At 41.6% G+C, this 21752-nt stretch overlaps 1 protein-coding gene across 2 annotated transcripts in view; it reads left to right on the top strand.

Annotated features, from left to right (window-relative positions):
* The window catches only part of Fermt1 (fermitin family member 1), a 41860-nt gene that overhangs the window by 11870 nt on the left and 8238 nt on the right, over window positions 1-21752 (top strand). For both annotated transcript variants that reach the window (XM_006499507.1, NM_198029.2), the window contains 8 exons: window positions 1009-1111; window positions 8373-8480; window positions 9079-9210; window positions 11321-11370; window positions 15537-15661; window positions 16597-16703; window positions 18045-18266; window positions 18852-18976. In XM_006499507.1, coding sequence (XP_006499570.1) covers window positions 1009-1111; window positions 8373-8480; window positions 9079-9210; window positions 11321-11370; window positions 15537-15661; window positions 16597-16703; window positions 18045-18266; window positions 18852-18976 — 972 coding nt within the window. The remainder of the gene's footprint in view (window positions 1-1008; window positions 1112-8372; window positions 8481-9078; window positions 9211-11320; window positions 11371-15536; window positions 15662-16596; window positions 16704-18044; window positions 18267-18851; window positions 18977-21752) is intronic.

The raw sequence follows: 21752 nt of genomic DNA, 5'->3' as shown, positions 1-21752 counted from the left end.
GATCTGCATGTCCAACAGCACATGTGTAGGCATGTCCAACCTGTGACCTATGGGTCACACGTGCATAAGAAAGCCACAAATACAGCACAACACAAAATTACAAAGTTCCTTAAGTTATGAGTTTTAAATGTTTATTTTGCTGAGCTCTTGTGTGGTTCTCAATTGTGAACTTTGTAGACGGCAACACTGTGTTGCTTGTCAAAAGACTGCACACTGCCTAAGCTAGATCTAGCTTTGGGCTGACCATGGTGGAGCAGCAGGGCAGGCAGTTAGAGATGGGGACTTACATGCTGGCTCCACCATGGATCTATACCCTTGCATAGATCATAAAGTTAACAGAAACTTGGTCACTTCATCTACTACACTGAGGCAGTGACAGACATAATAGTATTTGTCTATAATTCCAGCACTCAGGAAGCAAGAGGATCACAAACATGTCCAAAGCCAGCTTGGAGTACACGTGAGATTCTGTCTCAAAAAAGAAAGAGAGGGAGGGAGGGAGGGAGAGAGAGAGAGAGAGAGTGGAAGAGAGAGAGAGAGTGGGAGAGAGAGAGAGAGAGAGAGAGACAGAGACAGAGAGAGAGAGAGAGAGAGAAGAAGAAGAAGAAGAAGAAGAAGAAGAAGAAGAAGAAGAAGAAGAAGAAGAAGAAGAAGAAGAAGAAGAAGAAGAAGAAGAAGAAGAAAGAAAATGAAGGAAGGAAAAAGGCAGGGGAGGGGAAGGAAATGAAAGGAAGAAAGAAAGAATGGAGGGAAAGAAAAGAAAAAAGAAGAGAAATGTTAGATCTCAACCCCCATAGCTCTTCACTTTCATGTGTCATTAAAGATATTTTTTAACTTAAGAGCAGTAAGGTAAGGTGCAAATATAAGTTATTATGTGATCATTAGTTTTGTTGACATTGTTTCCCCTGCCCATGCCCATGGATTATATAATATATAGTATGTAACTCAATGTGGTGGGAATGTATGCAAAGTGAGCTGGATTTTAAATCCTAACCTGTTGTTTCCTAGCTGGCTGGATTCCTCACGATCCCTTATGGAGCAAAGCATTCAGGAGGATGAGCAGCTGCAGTTGAGATTTAAATACTACACCTTCTTTGACTTGAATCCTAAAGTAAGAAATGGGCCTTTTGTCTCATTTTGTTTTCCTTCTGTGATGTGCTTGGGGCACTTTCCTAAGAGCAAGCCAGGACCACAAGGTGACCCCCACAAGACGCCCCACCACACTATAAAATGTCTTAGGCACAGGCAACTCTCTACCCAATGCCTATTAGGAAAGGTAATGAGAGCTGAAACGAGTCTTTTGGACTTCCATCACTTTCCTGCTTACAGGAAAGCCGTTCTGTGGAGTTGAGCAGCAGCAGCTAACTGGCCCATTATAGAAAACATGGAATGAAGCAGTGTGGTCTCTGCGTGACCAGGCAGCCTCCCCACATCAGCCCTGTGAAAGGCTTGAGCCTCGAGATCTCCTTCCTTTCTCTCTGATCATTTGTGTGAGGAGCCTGCCTCTACTTTTCTCTGCACTTTTCTCCCCTGCAGCAACACCTCTGCCCTCTTGGTTGATTTATAGCCATTTTTCAACACCAGTCTCGTTCTCTGGCTTCCCTACTTAATTTCTTCCAAAAACAAACCAACAACAACAAACAAAAAAATAAATAAAAGACCTTACTCTTTTCAGTGTGTGTGTGTGTGTGTGTGTGTGTGTGTCTGTGTGTGTCTCTGTGTGTGTGTGTGTCTGTGTGTGTGTGTCTGTGTGTGTGTGTGTGTCTGTGTGTGTGTGTGTCTGTGTGTGTGTGTGTGTCTGTGTGTGTGTGTGTGTGTCTGTGTGTGTCTGTGTGTCTGTGTGTGTCTGTGTGTGTCTGTGTGTGTCTGTGTGTGTGTGTAAGGCAGATCACTTGGTACTAGATAATTGATTTAGGTGTTCATCCTGGAGAAGACTAATTCTCCTCTCTCAGCAGTCAACTGCATCTTACTCTGTATCTATGGATGGGGCCCCATGAGACACCCATGACATCCATGGCAGAATGTCAGCTGTTATTTAAATTGTTCAGGTCTTATTGAGGCATCTATTTGTTGAGATTTCGTGGGTGTAGCTTCCCTGTCATCTCATAGCAGACTTTCTGGTCCTCTGGCTCTTGCAATCTTTCCACCCCTGCTTCAGAATTGTCTGAGCCTTAGGTGTAGGAATTGGGATGAATTGGCCAGCATCCCATAGTCAGTTGTTGTCTGCATTTTGACCAGTTGGGGACTCCTGAAATGTTCTCCATTTGTGGCAAAATAATCTTCTTTGATGAGGGCTAAAAGCTACACTTATCTGTGTCTATAAGGGTAAGTATTTAAAAAGAAGTTAGGAATTATACTGGTCTAGGAAAGTGACAACAGGAGGCTATCCTAGGTTTTCAGCACCAGCATGATTTTTCTCTGTTCAGTGAGACTCAAGTCTAGCTAGAGAGCTGTTGGTTACTGCCTAGATGTGAGTGCCACTGTTACACTCAAGATTATCTTGCCAAGCTAGTTATTGTTGTGGTTCGTAGATATAGACAGATAAGACTTTTAATTGCTTTTCTTCCTTGGAATTTTGCACAGCACCTTCTGAGACTATAAAAGCCATACCCCAGGAAGAAGGCTTTCCGATCAGGTCTAGCTCATCATTCTCTGAGTCCTATGACTGAAATTTGTGGTGTCACCAACAGGGACTTACCTTCAACTTCTGGGAGGCAACCAAGGGTGACAGCTATAACCTATATTACTTAGGAGTCTCTTAGACTCCCTTGACCAATAACCCAAAAAGAGATTTCTCATGACTGTTGCTGGGGTCTTTGTGATTTCATTTTTAAGCCCTAGCCCTAGTTCAACTCCAGTCTTTCCTCATTTAGTTCCCAGACAAACTATGTTGTTGTGTGCTTTCTGTTCTAATAACCTACCTGAAATGGTTCAAAAAACTAGATAAATATGAATAGAAAATATATTCACGCTGTTTTTATTGATAAGCCAGTATACTGGCTCCGTTTTATCTATTCAAATGTTCCCCCATGTGTTAGTTTATTTATTCACTTATTTATCAAGCAACTATTTTTAGAACTAAGCTGCATGCAGGAAATCCAAAACTGTTAGGCATTAAAGCCAACAAACTAAAATGCACAGGTCTGCCACATGAAACAATGAATTGTAGTAAGCAAATTCTTTATCAAAGGGACATAGCAATGTATGTGTGTTGTGTTTTATAAAAAAGAAAGAAAGAACCAGGATATGTTTTATGTAGGAGATGTATGGTGATGTGGAAGAGGGGTGCCTCTGATGGCCCTTGCTGAGGCATCCCTTCTCCCTGAGGTACCAGCTCTACCATGGATATAGTATAAAATAGAGTTTATTTAGGGCATGGAGAGGGGCATTGAGGAGAGAGTAGAGATAGAGAAAGGCAGAGAGATAGGGAAAGAAGAAGAAAGAGAGAAAAAGAGAAAGTGTGCATGCAGAGGAGAGGTCAACCAAGAACACATGGAGAGAGGAGGGAGGAGAGAAAGGACAGAGAGGGTAAGAGGGTAAAAGACTAAGGAGGGGGCAAACAGCCCCTTTTATAGTGAGTCAGGCATACCTGGCTGTTGCTAGGTAACTGTGGGGTGGAGCCTACAAGGAATCCTAACAATGTGTTAATTTTGTTGTTGTTGTTGTTGTTGTTGTTGTTGTTGTTGTTGTTGTTGGTATTGTTGTTGTTATATTGAACAAATAATAAAACCCAGTGTAGATCTCACAAGTCATTGTAAGTCAAAATGCAAACTCGTCTAGCCTCTGTGGAAAGCGATGTGGCAATATCTATCAAAATTACAACTCTACTTTAACCTGCAAATCTATTTATAGCACAGTGGTACTTATGTAACTTTATATATTACTCTTATAGGTTATTACTGAGTAATTAGTTTTTTAAAAAGACTGGAAAACACCTAAATGTCCCATCAGTAGAGAATTGCTTAAGTATATTATGATATGTTTATACCATACTGTTGTTAAAAAGAATGGGTCAGCTCATTTGTTTTCTTGTGAGCACTTTTAAATATGTTTAAAACATGAATTAAGAAAAGAAACTTTCTTTTCTAGCTCTGACAGTCCACGCTATCTTCAAGTTTTGTAAGCAATAAGAACATTAGAAGACCCCAGGGTACTGACCTCCATTCCCAGCAATCATAGAACCTTGTGGTCAGATTAAACAGTAAACTTTCTTGAGAACATGGAAACGATGACACAGGTTTATTGCCCTGTGTGTGTCTTGGTTGGTGTTTGGGGAAAGCATTCGCTAAGCTAATGAGACAGACAGAAACAGGAATGTGCATAACAGAGATGGCAGAATCCATCCATGCCCTCCAAGGTGTGAGGTTCTAGATTTAGTCAACCAGGAGAGAGAAAAATGAAAGCTAAGCATTAATCCGGGTAGCCCATACCCAGTGACCTGGTTGTTACTACTGCTGTGCTGAAACACCATGACCAAAGCAACTTGGGGAGGGAAGGGTTTATTTGGCTTATTCTTCCATATCACTGTTCATCAAAGGAAGTGGGTGTGGGAACTCACATAGAGGGATATAGAGGCAAGAGGTGACACTGAGGCCATGGAGGGGCCTCATGGTATGCTCGAACTTTCTTAGAGAATCCGGGACCACCAGCCCAGGCATGGCACCACCCGTAATTGTCTGGGTCCTCTCCCATTAATCACTAATTAAGAAAATACCCAACAGGCTTGCCTACAGTCCAACAGAGGCATTCTCTCAATGAGGCTCCCTCCTCTTTGATGACTTTAGTTTGTGTCAAGTTGATATAAAACTATCCAGCATATCCACTAATAAGAGAGTTGTTCCTAAATCAGTGGAGAAGAGATCAAAGTATTCCCAGAGATAGAAACCTACAGGATGCTGTTAATGATCTACAGTTAATGCCTCAGCACTTGCATGGGAAAACCGGCCTCTGGGAGGGAAACCTCAAAGCCAGGCAGAACCAATAGAGAGTCTCTGGACAGCTCTGGGACAGGGCTTGGCCAGCACTGAGCCCTTATTCTGGATTCTATTGATCTCCTACTGTTAACTTATAGCGCAGATGATTGTAGTTTAATGTATCTTACACACCATTATTTTATTTGGCTTGTGGAGCATGTATAGATGTTCAGGTGTGGGATCTTTTATTACACTTTTAAAATCTTTAGTAACTGCTCTGAGGAAAGCCTGGCTGAGCGGCCTATCCCACTGAGATCCTGAAGTATTAGTGCCTAGATAGACTAGGACTAAGGGGCTGACAAACATCTAGGTTGACCTTGATGGTCAAATGTTAAGTTTTGACTGTTTTGACATTACTATTTAGATTTTGTCTATAATCTATGAATTCAAGCAGGATTTGTGTGTGTGTGTGTGTGTGTGTGTGTGTGTGTGTGTGTGTGTGTGTGTGTGTGGTGTGGTAGTGGCTGCATGGTTTTTTGTTTATTTTTGAGAGGATTCTGTCTATGTTGCCCAGGCTAAGTGCTATGCTCAAATGATTCTCCTGTTTCAGGCTCCCCAATATCTGAGATGATAAGCCTATGCCATCTCACCTGGATTCATGTCTACTATACATGTGAATTTCTTTTAGTTGTAAAGTCTTGATTGAACAATAATTTATGTACTATAAAACTCATTCTCTGGAAGTCAGGGGTCATGGCACATGGCTGTAATTCCAGTATGGAATGACTTGCCTACTCACCATTATCATCAGGCCTATTCACTGGTTTGGGTTTGCTTCACTTTTGCCTCTGTTCTTAACAGACATAAGATTAATACAGAAGGAAAAATAAGCCAGTGCTAACCAGCTCATAAGGAGTCTACTGAGGTCCTCTGAGTATTTTCCATTCTTCCTTCATGTTTTCTTTATCAATTTTATTTCATCTAAGTATATAGTATAATGTATAGCTATTGTTAAAATTTTTTTCAAATGGGCCTGGAGACGTGGCTCAGTGATTAAGACTGCTTGCTGCACAACCCTGGGTACCTGAGTTTAGATCCCAGCACCCAAGTAGCTAACTAGGCATGGTCTCACATGGGCCTGTAACCCGAGAACTGAGGTGGGAAGACACAGGGGTGAGACTGGCCTTCTGGATGCCAGCCAAGCTGGAAAACTATGAACTCTGTGTTCAGGGAGAAGGCTTGCCTCAAAGGAATAGGCAGAGGGTGCTGGAAGAGGATACTAACACAGTCCTCTGGCCTACTTTCACATGCCTACATGAATACATGCCCATACTGCACACAAGCACACACCACATTCACATGAGAAAGAGAGGAGAGAGAGAGAGAAGAGAGAGAGAGATTAGAAAAGTATTTCCTAAAAACAGAACAAAACTTAACATAGAAACTGTGATTTATTGAGACTAGAATCTTGGTCTTACAAGCTGAAGAGTCTGTGATGTTGTTTTACACAGTATTGTGGATGTACCTATGCCACTAAACTGTACATCTTAAATGGTCAAGACAGGTTTTGTTAGACATATTCTACGACAATTGAGATTACTTTTAAGTCAAATGCAAAGAAGAGTTATTTAGAATAAAAAATAGTGTTTAGCCTGAATGAATAAACTCTGAGAAGTCTCGTATGCATATATATGAATGGTGTTAAAAGAGATCTTGCCATCTGCCATAACACAGATGGGTCTGGAGGACACATATGTGCCAGGGGCCAGCCTTGGCAGTTCTTCTCTTTGTTTGGTTCTTCTTGAAGCAGTGGAGGGGGAAGAGCATTGAAGGGGTGAGACTTGGTCTTATGAGATATTTAGGGTTGCTGTATAATAATAAAACACTTACCTGCCTTAAGTCTAAGTCACTTTGCTGAGGTAGCTGACCTGCCTGTCTGAGTTCCTCTGAGGCCAGAAACTGTGTAGCACCTCACGGTAAAACAGCAGGGGATAAATGAAAAGGCTCCCTGCTGCTGCTGCTTTCTCTGGATAAACTTGTTAACCCTTTATGAACCAGAAAGGAACAAAAGGAAAAGAATTAAAATGCTGTATACAGGCAAATACACACAAACACATATAATTTCAAACATTCATACACTCACACTCTTGGCCAGACCCAAACATCTGTCACAATTCCACAAGTATTCATGCATGCTTACACATATACACATTTACCTACACATAAACATATAGACAGACATATACATTTGGATGGATGGATGGATGGATGGATGGATGGATGGATGGATGGATGGATGGATGCATGGATGCATGGATGCATGGATGCATGGATGCATGGATGCATGGATGGATGGATGGATGGATGGATGGATGGATGGATGGATGGATGGATGGATGGGGCAAAACTCCCCAAGCCAAACTGTTCAACCAACAACTTTATTTCTTTTATCTGGTCTTTTATACCTCCTTAGAGAAAACGTTCTCTAGGAAATTGTCTCAGAGATAAAATGTTTCATAGAGTGGGAGTTACAGAAGGGTGTTGATATTAAGTTCAAAGCAATGTTTCACTATAATATACCCATTAAAAGTTCAAAGCAACATTTTTACATGGTCTTGCCTTGTCAGAGCGCACACCTGTGACTTTATCCTTGGACCTAAGTGTTTTTCCTTGAACATAAAATTGTCCCAAGTCTATTTCTCTTTGAAATGTAAATTAAAAAGCTCATTATATTTCCTATTATGTCGCCTTTACTTACTATTCTGAGGAGCGGGCACATTCTATTTTTGATTCTAACTTTATTGTATCTTTCTAATAACTAAGACCATCTCTAAAAACTTTCTTCCTAAAATTATTTGAATCAAATCAGGAATTCTATAGAATTATTATCTATTTGTCTATATAGCATCACTATAAGATAGTACATCTTCATTGTTCTGCAGAGATCTACTCAAAAGAGTGAGCTAATACCTAGTGAGAGTTATATATTTAACAATAACAAGAAAAGCATATTAATAGCAGGAATCTTTCCTACAATGAATTTCTCCTGGGTCTTGCCAAAGCTGCTGTATTAACAAGGGTGTGCTGATTTTGGGTAGAGAGGCAATAGGGAGATATAGGTCAAACTATATTAATAGACTACCTATTATCTAGTGCCTGTTTTTACCGTCAATAGGAACGTGATACAGAGAGGGAAAATCGTGACACCTGAGCTAGATCGATTTGGCTGTTTGAAGAAGCTTTGGAAAATATTTAGGGGAAGTTCCTTCTGACCTCATGCGTCAAAAGAGGCAATGAGCAGGGGGCAGATAGTAAATTCCTTGCAGTTACCTGAGCTAGACTTTAAGAGCATGTGGTTCACAGATTGTCCTCAGTTATTCAAGGACGTTTGTGCTGTGGAATATAAATAGAATAAATAGCCCACACACCACACACATATACCTCTTTTTCTTTCTCTAGTATGACGCTGTCAGAATAAACCAACTCTACGAGCAAGCCAGGTGGGCGGTTCTCTTGGAGGAAATCGACTGCACAGAAGAAGAAATGTTGATCTTTGCAGCCCTGCAGGTTATGGGATGTCTGCAGTTTTTTCTGGGATGGGGCAAGAATTTTAATTTGTTCTGGTTAAAGCATTCTGTTTGTTTCTCTGAAGAAAGAAGTGAAAATTAGGAGAGTAAGTTTCCATGTAAAATGTTCTTTGCCATCTACTCGTGTGCACATACTGTATAAAGCAACTAATCTACATCCCCTGTCACTTACCTCCAGGCACAGAGGCAGAACTGGGTTTGACCACAACTAATGCTCAATCTCACAATTAATTAGGTTAGTTAGATGTTATTTCCCTGCGCAGACAGACTTCCTTACAGGAGGTACTCAGGATTTAAGGGAAATTCTCCTCAAAAAAAGAAGAGATGATCAATGATCCATTTGTGGCTGTAACATTTCTAAAACCTCTGTCTTGAGCAAGGTGAGGTAGAGCACACCTGTAATCCCACCATTCAGGAGAACTGAGGCAGGAGGATCATATAAGTTCAAGAGCAGTTTAGGCTACCTAGAGCGTTTGAGACTAGTCTGAACAGTCTAGAACCTTTAACAAGATTCTGACTCAAGAATATACATTAATTTAGGTAATTAAATGAAAATAAAACTTCTGTTTTTATTTTAGTATCACATCAGCAAGCTGTCCCAGTGTGCTGAAATACAGGACTTTGCAACCAAGTCTGAGGTTGACGAGGTAGAAGCAGCATTGTCTAGTTTGGAAGTGACCCTGGAAGGCGGGAAGGCCGACAACACTTTGGTATGGACGCTTCTGTTAACTCAAAATTGTTTTGCAAGTGCAGATTGGAGCGGAGAGAAAATGTCTTCCAAAAAGAAAAGTATGCTGCTCGTGTGACCAGCTTAAAATTAGCAAGGACTGGCTTCTCTTGGGTTAGCTCTACAAGGGACCATCAATGGAAGCTGTTGAATTGCATTTCTTCCTGGGGATCCATTGACACTGTATGTTGTGAAATTACAATGGGGTCCACTACACTAGCAAGGGACATGGGGTTGGTCCTCTAAGTCTAGAAAGAGCCATACAGCCTATGGCATGGGAGGATGAAGAACCTAGGAGGATGAAGAAAAGGCTTTAAAAGTCTTGGTGTCTGGTCATATGTTGCCACTGAGTAAGGATGACAGAGAGGATGGCCTTTCTCTAGGACAATGGTTCTCAACCTATGGGTTGTGACCTCTGTTGGGGATTCAATGACTCTTTCACGTTTGTCACATCTCAGAGATTCTGCTTATCAGTTTTTTACATTACAATTCATTGTAGCAGCAAAACAACAGTTAGAAAGAAACAACAAAAATAATTTTATGGCTGGGGGTCATCACAACATGAGGAACTTTATTAAAGGGTCCCAGCATTAAGAAGGTTTTAGGATTTCATCAAACTCTCCTAAACATTTTTTTTTTAATTTCAGAGACTAAAACCCTCCAGTTACACCTTAAAACAAAAACTGGTTACCACTCTTGACCCTCACCCCAGAGGTGACTAGATGAAGCCCTGCGTTGGCAATGCCCCACTGGTTTGAGGCATTCTCTCACTGAGCACTCTTTTGTTTTAACTTCTTCAACCAAGGGAATAATTACTGGTTTAATCACACTGAGTCCAAGCAGTGGGTCCACTGAAATTGGAGCTAACCGAGTCGACACATTCTTAGTCATTCACTGTGTGTCCTCTTATCAGTAACTGCCTTAAAATGGTTTCTCAGGAGAGCAAACACTTAATACACAAAGCAGAGCCCTGCCCAACAGGGGCTGAAGCTCCTTTTGCCTGCCACCTCCACGGACTATGCAACAGGAAGTTAATCCTTCTTGGAACAAATGGGAAATTCCCTCCTTCCCTCAGTAGCTTTGTATGCTGCAGCCAGCCAGCAACCGCCACCTCAGAGCGAACTTTGAACCAGGTGCCTTCCAGGTTTAATCAGTGACCTGGATGTTTCTAGAGTCACCCACTTTAACTTAAAAGTTACAAGAGATGTATGTTCATACAGATCTGTTCATACATTAAAGTTATCATTTGTAACTCAAGTTTTTAACTTGAATGACGTGGAGGTGTAAGAAATATCAGTTCATTTTTTTATCTCTTCATATTCTTATCCTCACAAAGTAAAAAAAAAAAAAAAAAAAAAAAAACATAGTTAGGATTCTGTCCAAGCTCCACCCCACAGTTACCTGGCAGCAGCCAGGTAGGCCTGGCCCACTATAAACGAGGCTGCTTGCCCCCTCCTCCCTCTCTCTCTTGCCTCTTGCCCTTTTGTTCCCCCTCTCTCCCCATTCCCTTCCCCCTTCTCTCCATGACTGGCCTCTACTTCTCTACTCCCGCTCTCTCTGCCTTTCTCTCTCTCTCTCTCTCTCTCTCTCTCCCTCTCTCTCTCTCATCCTTTCTCTGCCTCTACTACCCTCCTAACTCCCCTTCCCATGCTCTGAATAAACTCTATTCTATACTATACCATCCTGTGGCTGGTCTTCTCAGGGGAAAGGGATGCCTTGGCATGGGCATCACACCTCACCACACCCCCATAGAACATATTCTTTACCTTTTTGTAATCACAACACATACAAATATACATATTAACAAATTAGTATTGTCAACCAAGTCACCATCCATAATTGGGAAACAGGACTTTGTCACCTGCCCACGGGTCCCTGCATGTTTCCCACTCAGTTTCCACTCCCGCTAAATCCCCCAACAATAACTACTGTGGTTTGCATAACTAAGGAACCCAGTTTCTCATTTTATTTCATTTTAATTGATTCAGATTTTAAGACTCTGCGGCAAGGGACTGACATGCTGGGTGTCACAGGGGTGAACTAGCAGCTCCATCTGTGAGGTTCCTGCTCGTAACTCTCCTATTTCTCCTTAGGAGGACATAACTGACATCCCTAAACTCGCAGATTATCTCAAATTATTTAGGTAAGTATCTTGAAAGGGCCAAAGAATGTCCTCTAACAGACCCTCCCTCACAAGCGGGGTTTGGATTGGACATAATGACACAGCAGACAGGTTTGCGGGTCAAAGGTGGGTTCTGTGTAATGGGCTTTGGCCTAAGACAATAGTAGGTTGAACCTTAACTTTCACCTCATGCCCTGGTCACCTGGAGTGGAGTTTTTATGACTCTGTGCTTTGGTTTCTTACGCTATAAAAGTGGGAGTATCCTTTTCTTAAGTTTGTTGGGAGCATTTGATAAAATGGAGCATTTAAAGAATTTAGCACAGTCCCTGGCGCGTAGATGCTCACACAAATCTGAGCAGGTCAGCAGGAGTGAACATGTATGCTGCTCACACATGGGAGGCTCAGGGCTTGACACCCACGGAGAGCTGTTTAGCAGTCTAAGAATCATTTGTTTCAAGTCCTTTCTTCCTGGGCTTCCAGGGAGGAGTCTCCATTCCCCTTCTCAGTGCTGGCCAATCTGCTACTGTTTCTGTTTGCTTTAACGGGTGACTGCCACCTTGGTGATAGTGCCAAGGAGTGCTGGATTGAAAGAAACAATGCAGTCACTGTGTCACTTTATGGTTTATTGACTTTTCTTAATAAACCAATACTTCCCTGGGGCAGCTGGCTTTTCAGGGAGCCAGGTGGGGGGAGGGGAATGCAACTTGCATTTGACAATATAATGATGCAAAGGAACTTGCAAAGACCGAATGGCGAATGGGGTCTACAGGAGAATCAAGGGTCCAAAGACGGTATCTGTCCCTGGGTTTCTAGTATTGGGTTGTTCAGTCTTCTGTTGTGATGATGATAGGGTGTGACCTGAGGTAACTTCTATGGCATAAGTACCTGTATCTACAATTGATCAGTCTAATAACTCAGACCTTCAGGGGAAAGAGCAATGCGATGTGACAAGTATAGCTTTATAAAACATGCGAAATTGTTTCACAAATAAATTTGGTCTTCATAGTCTCTGACTAGAGTATAGCTGGCACTTCATGAGACAAATGAAGACAGCCCCTTCCTGTATGTGGTCTTGTGTTTTACCAAGAGATGACATGTTGAATGTGACCTGCAACCTCTTTAGTTCTGCTGCCTGATGGCTTTAGCTGTAACTTATACCCAGAATCACTAAGGTTGTCCTGTGTCTGTTGAATGAACACTCCCATTCTACCAAATGTCTCAAGACACCAAATGTATTATCCAGTAATAGTTATGTAGTGTTCCTGGATAGGAGAAATGCAGAAAGGAGAGGGAGAGGTAATGTGAGACAGAGACAGAGAAAAGGGGCAGGGCACTGGGGAGTCAGTAGAGCTGCCTTCCTAGTAGACTGTCCAAAAGGCCCTTCATCTCCCTGGGCTTCCTCTCCTTGTTGATATAAGAACAGTGGACCAATCATCTGAGGATGCCTATTTATTTACAGGGAAGCTCTTTATTTTTCTTCTCTAAACAAACTCTGTTGTGCCCACTATTACTGTTGAACAGTGAGCTCCAGGTTCTTCTACAGCATGACTATGCACACCCCAGTCTGCCTATAAGTTGAATACCGTGTAAAATACTAGATTACTAACATAAAGTGAAGCTGAGAAGTTTCAGCTTGAAGAGACTTATTATTTCTACAGACAAAGCCACAGCCACACAGAAATTGGGTTCTCATGGCTTGAGGCTGGCATCTGCTGGTTTGCTTTGTTGCATTGATTGGCTTGGTCATTTGTTTTGAGACAGGCTACTGTATGGCTCTGGCTGACCTGGAACTCACTATGTAGACCAGGCTCGGCTCAAACTCACAGAGATCTGCCTGCCTCTGCCTCCCCATGCTGGAGTTAAGAAGGTGTGCCATCACCCCTGGCTAGGGCTGGTGCTTTCTTTGCTGTTGTTATTTTTGCACAGACATAATCCATGCCATCTGTGGGGAAAGAGAAAGCCTCTCTGGTAGACTAACAGTCAGAGCTTGTGCTTTTAACAGATTAAAATAAACGATAAGGAAATATAGATTGAAGCTGGTTTGAACCACAAGCCTGGCAACTGTAGCTCTGAAAATGCTTAAAGGGAGACACCTACACACTTCATATGGAAAACAGTGTGAGTTCCCACTAACAATCACAGCTACATGAACTGATAGGCCATTAGTAATTTTAGATGATAAAATATTAAGAAACTATTAAGTGAGCATGATTACAATCATTAAGTAAATTTAAAAGTAAAAATTATAGCAAAATAAAGTATTATAGAAAGGATCCAAATAGAAATTCTGAATGTGTAGCATAGCAATATTAAATATTAAAATATTAAACATTAAATTGCTAGAAAAAGATGTGAGGCTGCATAGTGAGAACGGCTTAAAATAAAATGTGTAATTCTTTCAGAATATTGACCGTCAAACTATTCAATGCCATCAAAGAAATCCCAAAAAGGTGTAAATTAAAAATATGACTTGAATATACTAAGAAGGACCAACTTGTAACCACTAGGAGTTCTAGAAAAATAGTTGAAGAAAATGAAACATTCAAAAGAGAATACTTAAGGGTTTTTCATAAATGTTTAAAATAAAAAATTCTTTTTTTTTTTTTTTTTTTGGTTTTTTGAGACAGGGTTTCTCTGTATAGCCCTGGCTGTCCTGGAACTCACTCTGTAGACCAGGCTGGCCTCGAACTCAGAAATCTGCCTGCCTCTGCCTCCCAAGTGCTGGGATTAAAGGCGTGCGCCACCACGCCTGGCTTAAAATAAAGATTCTTAAATTTATGGATCATGGGTCTCTGGCAAGAGAAATCAATAAATCAGTAAATCCTGATAAAGCCAACCATTGATAAAGGAAAGTCTTTAATACCAGAAGGAGAAAAGGTTGGACTCCCTGCTGGAAGACAGCAGAGAGGTGGCAACCCAGTCAAGTCACATGGCTGACCAGTGCAGATGGGAAGTGGTCTAGGTAGTGCTGAGAGAGCACTCAGCCAGATCTTTCAAGTCTACTTCCTATAGGTTCATAAATATATATGAACAAACATGATCCTAGTAAATCCACCTTTGAGAAAAACAGATTTATAAGTTTTGGCACTACTAGCAAGTGACAACATGTGAACAGGAAACATGACAAAGCTGCAAGGGGCCACTGCTGCTACCAATGCCACTTTGGAGGAGATCAAATGACTCCATGGGTAGTTAACAGGAAGCTGAAGATAAAATGTATTCACTGAGTTATGTATAGGCAAGCTACCATAGCAAGGGGCTTCAGTAATACTTACACATAGCTATAGGGGTTACTTGATTTATTTCAAGAGTCATAAAATATTCTAGGATGTCGTTTCTCCTCCCCCAGTCTGAAACCTGCTTGTTTAGGGGAGTACACTGTTGCTTTTTTCAGGCACACCAGAAGAGGGCATCTGATCCCATTACAGATGGTTGTAAGCCACTATGTGGTTGCTGGGAATTGAACTCAGGACCTCTGAGTCGATGCTCTTAACCGCTGAGCCATCTCTCCAGGCCCCCTGATTAAAAATTTTTAAATCGGTATATTCTAACTTTCCTAAGTGAGTGGCTGGCTTCAGAGAAGATGAAAATTAGTAGTTCTGTCTCAACAAATACTTGTACAAGCAGGGCTATGGCATCATGGTTCAGCGATCACAGCTAGGATAAACCTGTTGCGGTTTGAGTAAGTAAAAGCTTCCTTTCTTGAAATGGGCTACATATTACATTCACTTTATGTTTTTGTGTAGGTTCAATAATATTTTAGTAGTGCAGTGTTACTGTAATATAAATACTTACACATACATCGAGGAGGCTAGTACTCAATTTTTTTCTTTTAAATGAGATGTGGCAGAAGAAGAACATGGACCAAAGAGGCCTGACCCCCAGCTCCTGGGCCTTTGAATTTATTTGCATTAATTTGCGCATTGCACAGCGATGGTTCATTTCTTGCTTTTATGTTAGTGGTCTGGGGATGCAGCTTGGTAGGATGGCACTTACTCAGCATGCACAGAGCCCAGGGTTTGATCCTCAGAATCATTAAAAAAAAAATAGAAGTAAAACCAGAAATTTGAAAATCGTTTTAAAAAACTAAAGAACATGCTATCTCAAGGCCTTGATCCACTCAAACTTTGCAATATGTTCTGCAGTTCTAACTGGCAATTAAATATTGGCTGTATTTTCATTTACAGGCCCAAGAAGCTGATGTTAAAAGCTTGCAAGCAATACTGGTTTGTCTTTAAAGACACATCTATAGCCTACTTTAAAAATAAGGAGCTTGAACAAGGAGAGCCAATAGAGAAGCTAAACCTTAGAGGTAAGAGACTCTTGCGCATCACTGTGGTGCAGACTGAAAACACGGTGTCAGCAGGATCCAGAAGAACCTCTGAGTCTTGCTGCTTGTCAAGTGGAAGTTCCTCTCCATCACAGGGCATGGCCAGTCATTGCATGGAGTCTGTGCTGTGCTCTCCCTGCTCATCCAGAATGTGAGGCTGTCTGATTCAAAACCAGTTGTGTTCAGGATGGGGATGGAACTCTATGGTACACCATGTAATTTTGTGCAAGGCTCCTGGTTCTATCCCAAGACTACAGAAGAGGAAAAAAAAATGCCAAGAAATTTTGTCTTTCATTCTTAATTACATTAGTGTCCATTCTCGTGTCTGTGACTGCGAGTGTATTGGTGTCTCTGCTCCTGAGTTATTTAATCAGCAGTGTATTCAGCTCTGCTGTCATTGTAGCAGAGAATCACTTCTGCTTTGATCTCTTTTAAATTTTGTATTCGTACCAGGAGTGGGGATAACAACCTGAGGCAGGAAGATTATGGATTCAAGGTCAGCCTAAGCTACACAGCAAATTCAAGGCCAGTCTGGGATACACTGAGATCTTATCTCAACATATATATATATATGTATCTCTCTCTCTCTCTCTCTCTCTATATATATATATATATATATATATATATATATGTATGTGTGTGTATGTATATGTATGTATGTGTACATAATTATTCCTAACAAGATAGTCAATATCATCCTAAAAAATGAATTCAATTGATTTTTAAAGAAAATAATAAAATTGTATTTTTATCCATGCTGTTTATAAGCCTTGTTAGTCTTCCTTGAATTATTGTTATTGGTTGCTCCTCTGGCTTTTGCTTATGATCAAGTCTTTGCTGTAGCAAAGACTTTATGTTGACATTTATTACAACAGATTTCTTGGCACTCAGTTTTGCCCCTCCATTTTGTTCTCCAGGCTGCGAAATTGTGCCAGATGTGAATGTATCGGGGAGAAAATTTGGAATCAAGTTACTAATCCCCGTTGCTGATGGTATGAATGAAGTGTACTTGAGATGTGACCATGTAAGTAAAGCCTCCAAGTCCCATCACTTCCTCTGTATTAAGACTAGGAGCAAGGGCTGACGAGATGGCTCAGTGAGTGAAGAGGTCTGCTGCAAGCTAGATGATCTGAGTTCAATTCCCTGGACTCACATAGTAGAAGGAAATATCTTATCCCCCAGCTTGTCTTCTGACCTCCTCCACTCATGAACCAGGATATACATTGCACTTACCCACCACGCACACAAAAATAAATACATCATACATACATACATGCATATATACATACATACATACAAACATACATATAATTTAATACTAGAGCAAAACCTACAAATAACTTATTGATTTTCATATAATGGTTAAGTTTCGTAAACACATCATAAATTAGAATTACTGTTCAGCCAAAATTGCATTTAAAACACCTAACCTACAAACATCCCAGCTTAGCTAGCCTACCTTAGGGATGCTTGGAACACATACATTAGCCTACACATAGGCTGAGTCACCTAAGACAAAGCCTATATTACAGCAAAGTATTAAATACTATATGTAAGGTATTGAATTCTCCCCACAAAGGGAAAAAATAATAATCATTAAGCCAAGTTTTCACATCGCAGCAAAACTGAAGGCTTCTCTATAGAACTGTATAAATAGCAGCCATATAGAAACTATCTCAAGCTGCTGTCCTGTAACAGACATGTGTTGCACTGATGTTCCGAAACACCTGAATTTTGGCTGGAGTAGTCTGATGTTCCAGACTGCTCTTAGCTGGCTGCCTCTTACTGAACACAGGCTTAGGTAGGCTTGGCTCCTTGCTGCAATTTAAGCTGACTTATTTTTTATGGGTCCCAGACTGCATAGCCCACGCTTTAAAGACTAATAGGAACTACCATTGACTGGTTCAAATTCCATGCAAAGCCCTGATTGCCTCCTTAGAGTTGGAATCTTCACCTAGGAGAGATAAGGTTACAAATAATACAGAAAGCTGGTGGGGGAGGGGTTCTTCATCATGTATGTTAGCCATGTTATGAAGATGGAAATCAGATCTATGAAGCTCTCTGGAAATCTGAAGCTTCATTTGTCTGCATAGCTCAGGACTCCTATGTCTCCTTGCATCATGTCACAAAGTTCCCTGTGAGGAATGGCTCAAAGCATGCTGGGTGATGCATTCAATGATTAACAGCCACTCTAAGCATGTGCACCTCACATGTTTCCTTGACTAGAAGGTGATAGCTCTGTATCATAGCCCAAGGTCTCTATTGCTTCTGGCTACGATCAAGAGAGCCAAGCTCTGTTGGGTCTGTGGCAAAGTAGCCCTGTCACAGGTGAACCTGCTTCTAAGTTCTTTGGCTTTTGTTTCAGGAGGATCAATATGCCCGATGGATGGCTGCCTGCATCTTGGCATCGAAGGGTAAAACTATGGCAGACAGCTCCTATCAGCCAGAGGTCATCAGCATCCTTTCGTTTCTCAAGATGAAAAACCGGAACTCATCACCTCTGGTGGCTTCCAGTCTTGAAAACATGGATATGAACCCGGAATGTTTAGTATCGCCCTGCTGTGCAAAAAAGCACAAGTCTAAACAGGTTCTCGCCTGCTTGGTTGTTTTATACAATACTTATGTGCTAAAAGAAAAGGAGGGGCTGCATCCAATTAAGGCCATCACCATGAAAAATTAATAGAAGGTTAATAGAAAGAATTGACTATGCACTGGTTAGTAGACAATGTGATAGAATCATTGTTGATTTTGTTAGAGATTATTTTACAGCTGTTTGAATATAGCAATAATCCTAGGTTGAACCTAATTAAGGATAAAGTCATTTAATCCCTACAAATTAGGAATCAAAATTATGCTTCCATAGAGTGGGTTCAAAGTTGCACAGGTAAAACTATTCCAATGGAATCAATGCTGAAGAGAAAGCCACTTGAATGAACCCTAGAAATGTGTGGGTGTTCCCTGATCTTGGCCCTCCTTCTACTCAATCAGTTTCATAACTCGGCAGAAAGGAGAAAGGGAACTAGTTCATTAGTTAATCAATAGAATGAGCCGTCTGTGCAGAGTTCAGTGGAGCCCTGTATGTATCGTTCTCACTGGGAATCTGGATCACGAAGAGTGGTTACAACGCAGCAGCACTGTAAAGTCGAGTTTGACCTCTCTCATTTCTGTTTAGCTGGCGGCCCGGATCCTGGAAGCTCACCATAACGTAGCCCAGATGCCTCTGGTCGAAGCCAAACTGCAGTTCATCCAGGCCTGGCAATCCTTACCTGAGTTCGGCCTCACCTACTACCTTGTCAGGTAACTACAGGGTCCATCTTCCATCCAACCATAGGTGGCTTTCTGGAAGCCTGCTACTGTTCTCATTTAGTCTAGAATGTCAAGTTCTTCTTATTTTAGAATGTTGCCATTTTACAAACGGCCCAAGTACACTGACTGCCCTTAAGAATCTTGCATACCTTCTGCTCAGTGAGTCAACACTCCATGAAACTCAGCTAAATATAGGGGGAAATGTTCACATTTTACAAAGAAATTGTGTTCTTTTAGGCTAACCACCTGGACCAAACCAAAAGGAGAGTGCCAGCTGCTGAGTTGGTGCCACATGTGACTTCCCTCATGTCAAGTTTCTCTCCCTGTCATGTATCTCACACAGTGGCCCTTGTGTGACTTTGTAAAGTTTTGGGTTTCCAGACAAATGTCCTAAAAAACACATGAATTATGCTCCCCAGCCCTTCCAGATACGGACCCTTTTCCTGTGGATCACAGGAGATTGCTGGGTCTGAATGCCCTGTATGTGGCTCATCTGTTATTACTTTCTTGTATTTTACAAATGAGAATGTATTTTTTCTATGGAAAAATAAGTTACATAATTCATCCAAGTTCACTCAATAGTCAAAGATACTGACACTAGTAATCTGTACCAGTATGATGGCTGTGTCTACCATATAGAGTATGATTCTCCAATCCAGCTTCTACCACTCCCTTCTTTCTAAAACCTTCCAGATCGCTCCAATTATTTTCCCAACTTCAAGTACTCTTTTTTTTCTTAAGCCAACTGAGTCTACTTTTTTAAGTAAGGGAGAATGGTAGCAAGCAGTATGTCACAATCTCATTTCACAACGTGGCTGATGGGCTTGGGTAAGATGCTGTCATACACAAAGGTACATTTTCCCTTAGCTCTGGCCAAACATCTGGTTCCTCCTGCCTCTACTAACAAGAGCATATGTTCACACTTCTTTATTTGATTCCTTCTCATTTAACTTTTGCTTACACATTTTGTCCCCAAAACCAATTCCTTCTGCTTTATTCACCACAACAAAAAGGTTAAGGGGAATAGCACAGGGTGACACATCCTTATCAGCCCACCAATCAAGATAAGGACAAGAGAACTTTGTGTTTAAGAGTAGCCTGAAGACCAGACATAGCCAGACGCTATCTCAAAGCATTGATGACTAGGGATGTAGCACACTGGTAGAGTGTCCAAGGCCCCGGGTTCCATCCCAAGCACAAAGAAGAAAAAAAGATGGAGAGAGGACAAAGTTGTATTGGCTACTCACATATAAGCATACACATGTGTGCATGTATAACACATGGCTCATTCTTACCTGTAACTCAGAGGTCAGCACACAGTGGAAAGCAGGGGATACTTGAACCAAGAAGGCCTACCATTCAGTCCCACCTCTTTCCATGCTAACTTCTGACCCTAGGCATTTGCATTGGTCGTCCCAAGATTGGAGCATGCTAGGGAGTATCTGGACTTACTCTGTTGAGCAAATCCAACAGGGAAACAGTGTGAGTCGCATGGTAATCAGTTGTAAAGTATAGACAGGCCCTGCACAGCTATCCCAGGCCATGACTTCTCCTGTTGCCCGTTAGTCCTGCCAGATCCTACACCTGTAACCTCCAAAATTTTGTTTATAAAGATGTTGAGGCAGAAGCCCAAGGTATAGTTTTTAAAAATCTATATTTTCCAAGGCTAGAACAGACTCCATGTGTAGGATGACAGGCAGCAGCAGGGACTTGGCCATCCTCCGGAAACTGGGTCTGTGCATCACAACTTCCTGGAAGCTAGAGAGCAGCCCAAGGGGTCTTCATACACTAAAGCAAGACATGCATTAAGTTTTGATATTAAATGCTGAGGGGGCTACTGGTGTAGCTCAGTTGGTAGAGAGTTTGCTTAACATGCACAAAGTGCTGAGTTCAATCCCCAGTATTTCATAAAATTGGGCATGGTGGTGTACACTTGTAATCCCAGCTCTTGAGAAATGGAAGCAAGAGAGTCAGCCTGGACTACACAGGACCCTGACTCTAAAAATTTATTTATTTATTCAAAATAAAGACTTGAGGTAAAAGAACAAATAATAAAAGGTATAGAAATGATCCTAGTAAAGTAGATAAAGAAGGATGAAAAGCGGCTTGTTCAATTAGAATGGTACCCAGCTTGCTTTTCTCTCTTCCATAACATCCACACTGCTATCAGCCGCCCACCCTCACATCCTCCCCTGCTACCCCTGTGTCTGTTCCCTTTCCAGCAGAATTCCTTCAGCATGTTGAACCCACTCCAAGCATGTCTCTCCTCACTCCCAGCCTTCCACTTGTCATCAAGGTCATCTGCCGGTCACCCTTGACCTTTGCTGCATCTGGTGGCTAACTCTGAGCCCTTGTACCTCAAGACCTCTTGGCAACCTTTGTCTGTAAAGCATGCCTTTGACTACCAACACAGCAGCCCTCCCTAGTCACCCTCCTCCCTCTCTGGCCAGTTCTTTTAATCTCCTCTCCTGGTTTATTCTTGACTCCTCGGTTTCTTACAATCCTGGAGTGCACAAGCCCACGGAGCTTAAACCACTACTCAAACTCTACTTACTCTCGGGGCTCAGCTATTTGTTTAGCTTCCTTTATATAAGGAGTTTGTGGCTCTGAGATGTGCATCCTGAGCCAGGAACCCTCTCTAAAACTGCAGATTCATCCATCCAACCATATCAGAGTGTCTAATGAGTTGGCATCTCATCTTACCATGTCTAAAACTCCTAATCTTCCCCCCCCCCAAGCCTTTCCTTGAATTATTCTGCACCTCACT

The sequence above is a fragment of the Mus musculus genome, chromosome 2, assembly GCF_000001635.26.
Source record: "Mus musculus strain C57BL/6J chromosome 2, GRCm38.p6 C57BL/6J".
NCBI lineage: Eukaryota > Metazoa > Chordata > Mammalia > Rodentia > Muridae > Mus > Mus musculus.
Note: the sequence above shows the minus strand (reverse complement) of the source record. Positions and strands in the feature narration are given on the sequence as shown.